Raw genomic sequence first — 14,171 nt, forward strand, 5'->3', positions numbered from 1 at the left:
GATATTTCGAACCAATGAGAGTTTTCAATAGTGGGGTGTGATTTTCTAGGGTTTTCTAGATTATGGTTTGTCACTAACGATTTTTCTGCTCCAAGTTGATTTAAATTTTTCAACCAAAACAATTAAAAAAACTGGCGTCAACCAGCAACGACAACTGGGGCAGGATGGATATAGATCCATCACCGAGTACCTCAGCAGGTGAGCAGAAATAATACATAAACATCAACATAAGTGTTTTTTTAGGTTATGTCAAAATTTTTGTGTTTGACTAACACATGGAATTTTCAGGTGACTTAATAGCTTTAGGCCACTCTCCCTTACCTAGAATCGACGAGAACAATGCTATAGAATCAAAAACACCAAAAGAACGAATTGTAGAACTGTTAGACGTATTAGAGAGTCATGTTGAAAAGTTACGAAGAGAGGCAGCCCAATTGGAGGAAGACAGAGACCACCTCTTGTCGTCTTTGGACTCAGTGAGAAACACAGACTTAATTGTAGAGCTTACAGACAGTAAGTCTCGTAATTTGTTAAAACAGCTGTAAAAAAAAACCATTTTGTAGATGATAGAGATGATGTCTGTCGCTATGCTGAAAGAATCATGAACCGTTGCCTTACTGTAGAAGTGAAAATCTTAACTCAACGTGACCAGATGCAAGAAGAAGCTTTACACCAAGTGAATCATTTAATAGACGGTCTAGTAATGTGTGTGAAATCAGATCCAGAAAATGCAAAAGCTAAATGTGTTTCCTACATGAACGCATGCTCCTCTAACTTGGTTCATGGCGTTACCGATAAAAAATTTGAATCGGCGCTCCTAGGATGTACAGTTGATGATCAAAAACGCGTTAAAAAGCGCCTGCAAGGTCTGTTACACTACTTTGATAAACTAAATGTTACTTCTCTTTAGTCAAATTAATAAATTTACTGGTTTTGGCCACGCTTTTATCGTTGTTGCTGGAAATACGGAAATTCAAATTTGATTTATATTCAAAGCTTCAATATTCAAAATGACGTAATTCAGTGTTGGTACAACCACTGTGATGGGTCAAAAGACGTTAAACGTAATAAATTAATGAATTAAATCCACAGCGTATATTTATTTAGATTAACTTTTGGAAATATTTGAGGTTTTTCAGATGGGTTACTGTTAAGGCTGCCTTTAAATTCGCTACTGTTGTGGGCTCGTCTGCGATGAATATGACCGTGCTCACGAGAGTATGTTGGTTGAAACCGTTTTGATCGAAATATCCTGTAATTTCACCCGAATCTAACCAGACGAAAAGACATGGGGCGTCGGCTCTTAGAGCAATGAGAAATCTTAGCCCTTGGGCGTCAAAGTTGTCGATAGCGATGATCTAAAACAAATTCCATTAAACGTAAATAACAAACTATTTAGTTTACCTCTAAATTTGCCTGTTGAATGTTGGCTTCCTTCAACTTCGATGGGTAGAAATAATTTGAAGGCGTCAGCGTTATACTACCACGTCCAGCCGCCAAATGTACAAAACAATTGTTCTTTGCTTCATCTAGTGAGCCGCAACCAGCATCAGAAAGATATTGGTCAACCTTAAGCACAGCAACTTCCGTAACACTTAATGGTTCCTTAAAAATGTCTTAAATTAACATCTAAACTAAGTACGGCGAACTTACAAACTCTCCAGTGTACTGGGTCACATTAACAGGTGTTAGAGAATCCCAACGATATACAGTCACATTAATCCATATCTCTCCAACTCCATTTTCTTTATTCAGAATATGAAAAATTGTCACCTCATTGTCACCCGTGACCTCAGTTGAAACTAACTCTTGTGAGAAGAAAATCGGTAGAAAGTAATGCAACATTTTCCATCTCCCTGTATAATCGACAGAGGACCAACTGGGGGCAACCCAAACATCGTTGAGTTGCCAATAAAGAGCCCCCATTGTGTAACCTTGTCCTTTTTCGTCGAATCGACCCATGTATAAACGGTAATGCTCAGTTTCGATCTTGATAGACATAGCTTGAATTATCTACGGTGTTTACCGGTTATCCCTATTTAATAACACTGTTGTTGCTGCAAATACCTGATTATAATAAATAAACGCTTCAATGTAGAATTCGTTATCTTCACTAGGGAGCTCCATTTGATTGTCTATCAAGTTCTTCAGAGGGTCGTTACCTTTAGGATGATGTTGCCTATGTTTCATAAAGTCGCTGTTAATATCCAAGTCTGTTATATTGTCTGTGACTGTAAGCCAAGAAGTGATACTAGGTAGAGCTTGGAAACCGTACTCGGAAGCAAATCTAGGAATGGGATATGTATTGCCATCAAAAGTGTCTCCAGAAGTGGCATAATGGTGTACTAAAGGCAAAATTTTAACAACAGTTCCTCAAGAATAAAAGTTATACCGTCTCCATAGTAAGTGCTGCGAGGATTTTCCGCAATGTATCCATCGTTCAATGTTCCAATGCCATTCGTAGGACTAGAGTATACGAAATTTGCGTTTTTTGTAACACGACGCATCTCAGTCATTACAGTGTCGATGTAGAGTTTAATGTAATCTGCTTTGTAAAGATCGAAATTATCGTCAGTGCCGAAATAGCCTGATTGTAAATTGCTTTCGTTTTCGTTGTTACCACTCCAAAGAGCTAAACTGGCGTGGCTTTGAATTCGCTTCACTTGGTGGTTGACCTCTTTTTGCACATTCCTAAAAGATAATGGTATTATATAAATACAATTATTCGACTTTTTTTGTCTTGTAAAACAGAATAAAGTACGATTACCTCAAAAACTCGTCATTAGCAGGATACATCGACGATGCAAAAACAAAATCTTGCCAAATTAGAAGCCCGTACTGATCAGCCAGTTGATAAAACAAATCGGATTCGTAAACACCTCCGCCCCAAACTCTCAACATATTTACATCAGTGAAAGCCGCCAAATCGGACAAAAAACGGGTGAGAGTTTGTTCATTGTAACTTTTTTCAGGAAGAATGTCGAACGGTATAACATTAGCTCCCATTGCGAAGATGGAAACGTTGTTAACTTTAAAGTAGAACGTGGCTCCAGAATCTACAATTAAAAACGTTAAATTTGAACTATTAGCTGATAAATCTACCAAGCGCATCTTCACATATTTCAATTTTTCTGTAACCGATAGTCACTTCTTTTGAGCTAATTTCGTATGAATTGCCAAGTTCTACCGTCACTAAATACAGTGGTTGTTTACCGTACCCATTCGGCCACCAAGTTTGCACCGAGTCCTAGAAATCGCCTTAATTAGACACTTTTTGAGAAAACTTATTACTGTTAGTGTTACTTTTGGAACTGTTATATTAGTTGTGTTTTTTACTTCTCCAAATTCATTAGGCTTAGGGAAGGTAACATCATCTTCCACAGTGATTGTACCGATTTCTGTCTCTACTAAAAATGTTAAATGTCCTGCAACATCTAAAGGAGCCGAAAGATAAGTATCAATCGTTAAAATCCAGTTGTCGCCGTCTTCCAAAACTTCAATTACCACGTCTCTGATAACACCTGCATGGTAATTTTCCAAATAAATATCTTTCCTAGAAAACGATTTCAAGAATGGTACTGAAAATCGTTACGAGTACCATATCCCAACTGATGGAAAAGCGGGCCCCCAATCCCACGAAAACGAGGCTGGAATTTTCCTAAGATAGTTCACATGACACTCTCCTTTATAAGAGTCTGGAATACATTGAGGTGGCACAACATAATCAGCTTCTTGCTTTGCAGCCAGTTGGTCCGCGGCCACAATCGGAGATAAAAATCTCACCTCGATACTGTTATCAGCACCACCTAACTAAAATTGACAAACTTGAACAAACGATCGTTTTGTTTTATAAGATCTCACTTGGACTTTGTCAGTGATATCAAAAATGTATCGAACAAACATATTTTCAGTCGTTCCCACTTTTTCGTTATTGATTACAATGATAGCAATGGTATCAACACCATCGAGAACTAAGTTTATGGTGTTATTAGCAGGAGTTCCTTCATCGACTTGAAAAGTTGAATAGTAGGTCCAATTACTTCTGGCGACCCATTTGTACTCAATGTCGTTGAAGCCTTTGTAAATATCGTCGAGAATTTGGTTAGACATCAAGTCGGTGTAGATGCCACCGGGAACTTCAACGTTAAGATCTGTGTAGTCTGTAGGAAAATTCGTGAAATTAAAGCTGCTATGATTGTTAATACGTACTGTTAGCTTCATCCTTAAGCAACCAACGTCCATTAAGACTTTGTTTGGACACGGCACTAACAGTTTGCGCGAAAACTAAAAAAACGACCCTTAAAAGATACTTCATCATGGTAACTAAACTGTTGCTAACTAAAACTAATTTTTTATTAAAGCAATTTATAAGCTTGTTTGTTGACAAAATGTAAGTATGACCGGCTTTTGATATCGGAATTATTTGATTGATAGTTGTGATATTTATTGTTAAGTGTCCACTTTACTTTTTGAACAAGTTCATACTCTTGTTTTTAGTCATTGTATCTAAATCCACAACTAATACATATTTTGGTTCTTACTAATTTAAATGAGCCTTTTTTTTGTACACTGTATTTCCCAACCGTGTATATAGTGGAAAATACTCGGGAAAATCAAAGTGAAAATAATGTACATCATACTCCTCTATGCCATTTTTTTCAACCCAACATGAACAAATATTATTTGGTTTGTTGAGTGATTCAAACATTTTTGTTTGGTGTTTTGGAGCAAGCATTGTAAAGAGTCAAAAAAGAAAACGCCTGATGATGTTAAATCATTTATTTAGTTCAATTATTTGAAATATTTGGGGTCTTTCAGATGGGTTACTGTTAAGCCTGCTTTTAAATTCGCTACAGTTGTAGGCTCGTCTGCGATGAATATGACCGTGCTCACGAGGGTATGTTGGTTGAAACCGTTTTTATCGAAATGTCCTGGAATTTTACCCGAATCTAACCAGACGAAAAGACATGGGGCGTCGGCTCTTAGAGCGATGAGAAATCTTAGACCCTGGGCGTCAAAGTTGTCTACAGCGATAATCTAAAACATGTCAATCTTGTTGTTCCATTTACCGTAAATAACAAATTAATTAATTTACCTCTAAATTTGCCTGTTGAATATTGGCATCCTTCAACTTCGATGGATAGAAATAATTTGAAGGCGTCAGTATTATACTACCACGCCCGGCCACTAAATGTACAAAACAATTGTTCTTTGCTTCATCCACTGAACCGCAACCAGCATCAGAAAGATGTTGGTCAACGTTAAGCACGGCAACTTCCGTAACAGTTAGTGGTTCCTTCAAAATCTCTTAAATTTACAGCGAAATTTGCAAAGGACGAACTTACAAACTCTCCGGTGTACTGAGTCACATTAACCGGTGTTAGAGAATCCCAACGATATACAGTCACATTAATCCATTTTTCTCCAACTCCGTTTTCTTTATTCAATATATGAAAAATTGTTACCTCGTTGTCACCCGTGACCTCAGTTGAGACTAATTCCTGTGAGAAGAAAATTGGTAGAAAGTAATGCAACATTTTCCATCTCCCTGTATAATCGACAGAAGACCAACTGGGGGCAACCCAGACATCGTTGAGCTGCCAATAAAGAGCCCCCATGGTGTGACCTTGTCCGTTTTCATCAAATCGGCTCATGTATAAACGGTAATGCTCAGTTTCAGTCTTGACAGACATGGCTTGAATTATCTACGATATTTAGCCGCTATTTACTATTTATAACAGTTGTCGTAAATACCTGATTGTAATAAATAAACGCTTCGATGTAAAATTCGTTGTCTTCGTTAGGGAGGTTCAATTGGTTCTCTATAAGATCTTTCAGAGGATCGTTACCTGCAGGATGATGTTGCCTGTGCTTCATAAAGTCGCTGTTAATATCTAAATTTGTTACGTTGTCTGTAACTGTAAGCCAGGAAGTGACACTGGGCAGAGATTGAAAACCATACTCTGAAGCAAACCTGGGTATTGGATACACGTGAGCATCAAAAGTGTCTCCACCAGTGATATAGTAGTGTGCTAAAACCAACATTCCAGTAGCAATTCTACGAGAGTAAAAGTCGTACAGTCTCCGAAGTAAGTGCTACCAGGATCTTTGGCGACGTATCCATCGTTTAAAGTTTCATTACCATCCGTAGGACTAGAGTATACGAAATTTGCGTTTTTTGTTATGCGACGCATCTCCGTCATTACAGTATCAATGTAGAGTTTAACGTAGTCTGATTTGTATGTATCGAAGTTATCATCAGTGCCAAAATAGCCTGACGCTAAATTTCCTTCGTTCTCGTTGTTGCCGCCCCAGAGAGCCAAACTGGCGTGACTTTGGATTCGCTTCACTTGATGGTTAACTTCTTTTTGCACGTTGCTAAAAATATGATATTGTATAAGTACTATTATTTAACATATTTTTTGTCAGAATAAAGTACGATTACCTCAAAAACTCGTCATTAGCAGGATACATCGACGATGCAAAAACAAAATCTTGCCAAATTAGAAGCCCGTACTGATCAGCCAGTTGATAAAACAAATCGGATTCGTAAACACCTCCGCCCCAAACTCTCAACATGTTTACATCAGTGAAAGCTGCCAAATCGGACAAGAAACGGATAAGAGTTTGTTCATCGTAACTCTTTTCAGGAAGAATGTCGAACGGTATAACATTAGCTCCCATCGCGAAGATAGCAATGTCGTTAACTTTAAAGTAGAACGTAGCTCCAAAATCTACAATTGAAAACGTTAAATTTGAACAGTCAGCCAATAAGTTTACCAAGCGCATCTTCAAATGTCTCAATTTTTCTGTAGCCGATAGTCAGTTTCTTTGAGCTAATTTCGTATGAATTGTCAAGTTCTACCGTCACTGAATACAGGGGTTGTTTACCGTACCCATTCGGCCACCAAATTTGCACCGAGTCCTAGAAATCCCCTTAAATGGACACTTTTTCAAAAAATGTATTACTATTAGTGTTACTTTAGGAACTGTGATATTATTTGTGTTTTTGACTTCCCCAAATTCATTAGCCTGAGGGAAGGTAACATCATCTTCCACTGTGATTGTCCCTATTTCCGTCTCTACTAAAAATGTTAAATGTCCTGCAACATCTAAAGGAGCCGAGAGATAAGTATCAATCGTCAAAACCCAGTTGTCGCCTTCTTCCAAAACTTCAATTACTAAGTCTCTGATAACACCTGCGTGGTAATTTTCCAAATAAATATCTTTCCTAGAAAACGATTTCAAGAATGGTACTGAAAATCGTTACGAATACCATATTCCAACTGATGGAAAAGCGGGCCCCCAATCCCACGAAAACGAGGCTGGAATTTTCCTAAGATAGTTCACATGACACTCTCCTTTATAAGAGTCAGGAACACATTGAGGAGGAACGATATAATCAGCTTCTTGCTTTGCAGCCAGTTGGTCCGCTGCCACAATCGGAGATAAAAATCTCACCTCGATACTGTTATCAGCACCACTTAACTAAAATTGACAAATGTAAACAAACGATCGTTTTGTTTTATAAGATCTCACTTGGACTTTGTCAGTGATATCAAAAATGTATCGAACAAACATATTTTCAGTCGTTCCCACTTCTTCGTTATTGATTACAATGGTAGCAATGGTATCAACACCATCGAGAACTAAGTTTATGGTGTTATTAGCAGGAGTTGCTTCATCGACTTGAAAAGTTGAATAGTAGGTCCAATTACTTCTGGCGACCCATTTGTACTCAATGTCGTTGAAGCCTTTGTAAATATCGTCGAGAATTTGGTTAGACATCAAATCGGTGTAGATGCCACCAGGCACTTCAGCGTTAAGATCTGTGTAGTCTATAGGAAAAATCGTAAAACTAAAGCTGCTATGATTGTTAATACCTACTGTTAGCTTCATCCTTAAGTAACCAACGTCCATTAAGATTTTGTTTGGACACGGCACTAACAGTTTGCGTGAAAACCAAAAAGACGACCCCTAAAAGGTACTTCATGGTAACAAAACTGTTGCTAACTAAAACTATTTTTTTATGAAAGCAATTTATAAGCTTGTTTATTGATAAATTGTAAGTACGACCGGTCTTTTATATCGAAGTTTGCAGACTGATAGTCGTGTTTGTTATAAAGTGATCACTTCAGATTTTTAAATAACTACTAAGATACTACTAAGAGACTACTACTACTAGATAATAACTACTACTAAGAGAACACAGCTACTTTTTAAGGAAAACACCCCGATTTTCAAGGGTTAACAGAAAAGCAGAAAAATCGTGAAAAGACTCCCGTTTTTAAGGTAAAAATTAACATTTTTTAAAGAATTTGACCGGTTTTTCCAAACGTACCCTTTTTTAAAAAAGTCAAAATTTTAAGAAATATATCCTGTTTTATCAAACGTGAATACGGTTTCGTACAAACAAATGTCCCTTTTAAAAACATTTAAAATTAGGAATTTTACCTTGTTTTCAAAGATTTTACCGTTTTGAATTTCGTACTAGTAGGCCCCCTCAGAACACAACACATTTTTAATGATTTTAGTCCGGTTTTCAAGGTACCTTTAAAAAAGTTAAAATTTTTAAAGAATTTGCTTCGTTTTCAAGGGGCCATCTTAGTAGTTAAATAAGTACACACTCAAGTCGCGAACCATAATCTTACAGACTCAATTAAAATTTTAGGATTTTACTGATACTCTTTATTGTTCAAATGCACAATAGTAATAATTTTCTCCAATTCCGCTACAGATGTTGGTTTTTCCGCCTCAAAAGTCACATTTTTGCTCGGCGTGACTTGTAGAAAACCGTTTTCGCTAAATCTTCCCCAAATTTGATGAGAATCCAACCAAAGAAACAAACTGATTCCATCAACTTCCACGGTTATCTCAAACTTTTTCCCAGAGTCATCGAGTTGGGTAATTAAGGAGATTTCCACATTTGTTCTCTGTAGATTCGAGTTCTTCAAAGCTGTTGGTAGGATAAAATTGTGAGGTGCTATGACTGCATTTCCGGCAACTAGTGAAACATAGAAGAAGCAGTTACTTCTTGATTCGGAAAGCGAACCGCAGTTTAAACTTTGCAGGTAGACATCTGTGTCGATTATTGTAACTGCCACGGATTTTCCAAATTCCTGAAATGTTTGTGATCACAATTTCAGTTGTAGAATTATCAAAAATCTTACTAAAGTAACATTATATTGACTAGAAGTAACCGGAGCTAAAGACGACCAGTTGTAGACCTCCACCACGGCTGAAACGTCCAAAGAAGAGTCTAACAAAGACACAACTTCCGACACTGCATACAGTCTTAGCTGCCTCGAAATATCTAAATACCCTGTTATAATAGTCGGGGCAAAAAACTCTCTAGCATGGTATTGCATCATCTTCCATTTCCCCCTGTAATCTAAATACGGCAATGAAAATGGTATCTCAAAGATTATTACTACCAATTCCTGACCATGTTGGTGCAACCCAAACATCATTAAGTTGCCAGAAAAGCGCACCCATCGTGTTACCACGTCCTTGGTCATCCACCCTGTTCATCAAACTGCGGTAGTACTCCGTTTCGAACTTAATAGACATTGCCTGGATTATTTGTGAGTAAAAAATGAAAGTCTGGTAGGAATCAGTCTTTGAAGTGTTGAGATTGAGTTGGTAACCGATTAGGAGGTTCATTTCGATGAAACCAAGCGGATGGTGTTGTCGATGCGACATGAAATCTGACGTTGGAGTTAGATTTGAAGCGTTATCAGTGACAGTGAGCCAGGTATCAACTTCAGGAAGAGATTGGTAACCGAACTCGGATGCAAATCGCGGAATTGGATACGTTTTGGCGTCTAAACTATCAAAGATGTAGTTGTAGAAATGCACTAAAAAATTGTTTTAGTTGAGTTTTCGCTAATTTTAGTGTTACCATCGCCAAACAGGGGATTTCCTGGGTTCGTGGAAAGGTAATCTTCACTCTCCGACTCTTTACCATTGGTAGGACTAGACGACAAGAATACCACGTTGTCTGTTAAATTTAGAAGCTCTGCCCGAATTGTGTCGATATACAATTTGATGTAGTCAGTCTTGTACAAAGATAAATTTAGTAAAGTTCCGTACCAGTTGGTCATTAGCGCGATTTCATTTTCATTATTGCCCGCCCAAAGAGCAATACTAGGATGAGTGTTCAAGCGCCGGTACTGATATCGAACTTCCGCCCTCACGTTCCTAAAAACAACCCAACATAAAAACGTCTTGCAACTAAGAAATAATTACTCCAAAAACTCTGGATATGTTGGATACATTGCACAGGCAAACATAAAATCTTGCCATATCAAGATCCCCAGTTCATCCGTTTTTTGGTAGAAATAATCAGATTCGTACACTCCACCTCCCCACACTCTTAACATGTTCATATTAGCCGCAGCGGCACTCTCTAAGATTCTGGAGATGACTTCAGGATCCTGACCTCTCTCTGGGAGAATATCCAGAGGGATTTCATTAGCTCCTTTTGCAAAAATTGGGACGTCGTTGACTTTGAAGTAGAAGCTCAGACCAGTTCCTGCAAATGAGCGTGAAAACTGTCAATTTAATGGAAGGATCTAACCAATGGTCTCTTGCACGAGTTCGATTTTTCTGAATCCAATTTTCAGGGTCTTGGTTGATGACTCTGGGCCGATTTCGAGAGTCGCGGAGAGGTCGTAGAGTTTAGCTTCGCCGTATCCATTGGGCCACCACCTTCTTACTGTAATCTAGTAATTTAAAAGTGTTGCGTTCTGAAGAGCGGGATTATTACTTTAGGAATTGTGAAAGTAAAATCGACTTTGATCTCGTCTTCATCTGGGATTTCCTGGATCGGAACGATTTGGTGGAGAGTTGAGACGTCAGTCTCAATTTTATAAGTAAGAGTTCCGGAGATGTTGGCCCTTTTGGTGGTACTCAAATATGAAGATAATGAAATTATCCAGGAGTCGTTAGAACCGTCGCTTATGTCGATTAAAAGGTCCCGAATTACAGCAGAGTTGAATCCCTCCAAAGTGACTGGTTTCCTTGAAGATGTGATTGAAGAATTCGCTTAGAAATAAAGGACGTACCAAATGCCCATTGATGGGAACGCCGGCCCCCAATCCCACGCAAAAGACGCTTGCATTTTTCTTATTTGATTCGCATGACACTCTCCATTGTAGACACTCGCCGGACACTCCGGAGGAATCGTGTAATTTTCTTTCAATGTTAAACCCGCAGCCATTTTAATCGGAGACAGGAATCTCACTTCGATTGTGTTGTTTCCAGGCTGTAAACTTCACGTTAAATCTGTGAATTCTGAGAGTGTTGCTACCTTTAAGACATTTTTGAGTGCGAAAATGTAACGAAGGAACATGTTCTCACTTTTACCAACCTCCACATCATTGATTAAGATTGTGGAAAATGTGTCCAGCCCTTCGAAAACCACATTTATGGTGGTACAATTGAATAAATTTTCTTCGACTAAAAGTGAAGTTAATACAAATAAATAAAGCAGTGGAACCCACCTAAGAAATTCCGTTTGTACGTCCAGTTTGTCTGAGCCACCCACCTGGTTTCGGTGTCATTGTTCCCGTACAAAACATCACCGATAATGTTGTTGTTCATCAAATCGGTGTAAATGCCACCTGGTATTGTGACGGGCAAGCTATAATACTCTGAAATTGTTTGTGAGGGAGAATTTAAACAAATATAGTGATAATCACGCACTTCCTGCTTCATCGCTCACAGTCCAGTCTCCACCTAAGTTTTGACTTTTTAAGGAATTAATTGTTAGGATTTTGATCACTAAAAGGAAGAAGCAACACCACCAAGACATATTTCACGACAGCTGATAGAGGTTTAGTTGATTACACTTGAAAACAATCTTGTTTTGCGTTGAGATAATGGTTTGGGCTAAAAATAAATAGTTTGATATGAAGAGGTTAGAGCAATGAATCTTCAAAATTCTTCCAACAGCTAAGCAGACAACTGAAGATAAGAATTACGAATTTTCTTTTGAAAATGGATATTTAGACACAAAAAATGCGTATTCTGTGTAAATCAAACGGTCGTTATTAATTCTTGTAAATATGTACATTCATGAATAAATCAGCAACACTGAGCGCCACTAGCAATAAATTGCCAACAATACGTATTCTCGACTACGTCAAAATTGTTGCATAATAACATGTATATTGTTAATAAATCTTTATTCTTTATTTTTGGGTTAGTGACTGCTTAATTTTCTCCATTTAATACCATAAATGGGTGATTCTAAGTTAAGAGGTTTCTATATATCTCGATAAATTCCAATATTAATTACAATTTTAGTTTATTGCCTTGTTAGCATTACTTTTTAGTCTGTTTTAAAAGGCTCGTTAAATTTTGAATTTTTAATACATTTATTAAAACCTTTTTAATCCGAACCTCATTTCGACATTCTATTTTCAAAAATTGAGGATCTGTGAACTGTGGAATGACAATTAAAGGTGCTAAATGGTCGTGTCATGATTTTAAGTAAAATTGGTAAATTGTCTATCTAAAAGAAGTACAGACACGCCTGCAAAGTTCTTGAAGATTCATAAAACCTGAAGTTTTCAGCGTTGTTGCCTGAATTTTAAAAGAAATAAACCAAAAAAATTATCAAAAAATAAAAAGATCTAAGAAAGTTAAAAAACTTCTAAAATTTTGTGATTTGGCAGAATTATCCCCGTGACAAAAGCAGTGACGCCTCTAAATTGCAATTAAGTTGGCGAGTAATTTAACTATTAGTAAGGCCCCTTCTGAGCACAACAGTTTCTTAAGGTTTTTACCCTGTTTTTAAAGCTACCTTATTTTAAAAGTAAAATTTTATGGAATCTACACTTTTTTACAAAGGTGCCACTTTAAAAAAAAGAATTTATCTTATTTTTCCAAAAGTGAATTCAATTCCGGCCAAACAAATTCACCTTTGGAAACGGTTAAAATTTAAAGATTTTGCCGTATTTAAGACAGTTTATTAAAAAGTAATACTTTCGAAGACTGCCCTGATTTTAAGAAATTTAAGACTGTTTTTAAGGGTACCAAATATGTTTGGCAATTAATATTAATACAATTTATTAAATATGCATATAATATAATAATACATTTAGGATGTCGTCCTCTGCCTTAAACATAATTCATAACATACAGTTTTTTGATCCTCACAGTCATTGAAACTTAAAGGTTCTTCGAAAAAGGTTTTGAAACCATTAGCAGCTTGGAACGATATAATTACCCAAATCCGGGAATATCCCTTGCCTCACATTTATTTCAACATCATAAATGTACTGGTGAGTTCTGCCCACGCTGAAATAGGACAATAATAAAAGTTGTGATGTTTCTTCTTCTTAGTCTTCTCTCTTCGATTGTGTTGATTTGACGATATTCTAAGATGAAATTTTTCATATTCATTTTATCTAAAACTATTGGCTTGTGTCACTGTTTTATGTACCTGTCGCACTTTTCAATTCTAAACAAAGAAGATATTTGTATAACTAAGGTGGACGTAAAGTTTAAAATGTAATTAATTCGATATCAACAAATTTAATCTAAAATATTGGAAATTTTTTGCTTGTCGTATAGCAAAAATTTCTAAAAACTCTGTATTTGCTTCTAAAATTTGGAAATTTGGCAGAGTTAATAATCGTAGCAAAGGCAGTAATGCCCCAAAATTTCAATATTCTGTTCTTAAAATCAACGGAAATACATACAGAATTTAACCTAGAATGTTATAAAATTTTAATGTGTCTTAAAATACTTCATGACCTCTATAAAAAGAAGGGCAATCAAAATAGCATTTAGAGAATCTTGTCTTCTTTAAAAACCCCGAAAAACGAATGAAATCTGTTCGAAAGCTCAATGAATCTGAAAGATCAGAGCCATAAAAAAGACCTCAGAGTCTTTCTTGTTCATTTCTACTATTAAACTCGTTAAGGTAAAAATGTAAAACAAGTTAAAAAAAAGAAACGAGAAACTGACTAAAACGCACGCATGTCCAATTGAAACTGACTAAAACGCACGCATGTCCAATTTCAGTGCTAGAAATAACTTTCTCCGAAATATTGAATGAATTAAATCAAACGAGACAAATCCGATTTTATTTATAAAGTACACACGAATTTTAAAGACAAAATTTCCTTTATCTCTTTGCCAGGTTAATAATGAATCTTAAT

The 14,171-nt window shown here is 36.8% G+C and overlaps 4 protein-coding genes across 5 annotated transcripts; 1 reads left to right on the forward strand and 3 right to left on the reverse strand.

Moving 5' to 3' along the window:
* Positions 1–15: 15 nt before the first annotated feature.
* LOC148181439 (BAG family molecular chaperone regulator 2) lies at positions 16–1,089 on the forward strand. Of its 2 annotated transcripts, none has more exons than XM_088038287.1 (3): positions 16–198; positions 244–513; positions 564–1,089. In XM_088038287.1, exons 2-3 carry the CDS (start codon positions 276–278, stop codon positions 908–910), a joined length of 585 nt encoding a protein of 194 aa, XP_087894413.1. In that variant the 5' UTR covers positions 16–198; positions 244–275; the 3' UTR covers positions 911–1,089. The 2 variants fall into 2 exon arrangements, with proteins under 2 accessions (XP_087894413.1, XP_087894405.1); XM_088038279.1 differs by having other exon boundaries at positions 18–198; positions 289–513.
* Positions 1,081–4,347, reverse strand: LOC148181440 (beta-mannosidase-like). The gene is made up of 11 exons (XM_088038327.1): positions 4,210–4,347; positions 3,862–4,160; positions 3,599–3,810; positions 3,304–3,553; positions 3,103–3,247; positions 2,768–3,056; positions 2,393–2,691; positions 2,068–2,345; positions 1,654–2,013; positions 1,405–1,605; positions 1,081–1,358 (listed from the first exon to the last, which is right to left on the reverse strand). The coding sequence occupies exons 1-11, from the start codon at positions 4,316–4,318 to the stop codon at positions 1,104–1,106; spliced, it is 2,697 nt and encodes an 898-aa protein (XP_087894453.1). The 5' UTR covers positions 4,319–4,347; the 3' UTR covers positions 1,081–1,103.
* A 414-nt stretch (positions 4,348–4,761) lies between these two features.
* LOC148181441 (beta-mannosidase-like) lies at positions 4,762–8,088 on the reverse strand. Its single transcript, XM_088037373.1, has 11 exons — positions 7,888–8,088; positions 7,540–7,838; positions 7,277–7,488; positions 6,982–7,231; positions 6,781–6,925; positions 6,446–6,734; positions 6,080–6,378; positions 5,755–6,032; positions 5,346–5,705; positions 5,096–5,296; positions 4,762–5,037 (listed from the first exon to the last, which is right to left on the reverse strand). Exons 1-11 carry the CDS (start codon positions 7,991–7,993, stop codon positions 4,792–4,794), a joined length of 2,685 nt encoding a protein of 894 aa, XP_087893499.1. The 5' UTR covers positions 7,994–8,088; the 3' UTR covers positions 4,762–4,791.
* A 585-nt stretch (positions 8,089–8,673) lies between these two features.
* LOC148181442 (beta-mannosidase-like) lies at positions 8,674–12,127 on the reverse strand. The gene is made up of 11 exons (XM_088048610.1): positions 11,707–12,127; positions 11,505–11,654; positions 11,312–11,460; positions 11,067–11,266; positions 10,769–11,021; positions 10,580–10,724; positions 10,249–10,534; positions 9,902–10,200; positions 9,435–9,857; positions 9,171–9,391; positions 8,674–9,119 (listed from the first exon to the last, which is right to left on the reverse strand). The coding sequence occupies exons 1-11, from the start codon at positions 11,813–11,815 to the stop codon at positions 8,676–8,678; spliced, it is 2,679 nt and encodes an 892-aa protein (XP_087904736.1). The 5' UTR covers positions 11,816–12,127; the 3' UTR covers positions 8,674–8,675.
* Between the last annotated feature and the right edge of the window lie 2,044 nt (positions 12,128–14,171).

The sequence above is a fragment of the Gnatocerus cornutus genome, chromosome 1 (assembly GCF_029298725.1).
Source record: "Gnatocerus cornutus isolate USDA-ARS CGAHR chromosome 1, icGnaCorn1.1, whole genome shotgun sequence".
NCBI classification, from domain to species: Eukaryota; Metazoa; Arthropoda; class Insecta; order Coleoptera; family Tenebrionidae; genus Gnatocerus; species Gnatocerus cornutus.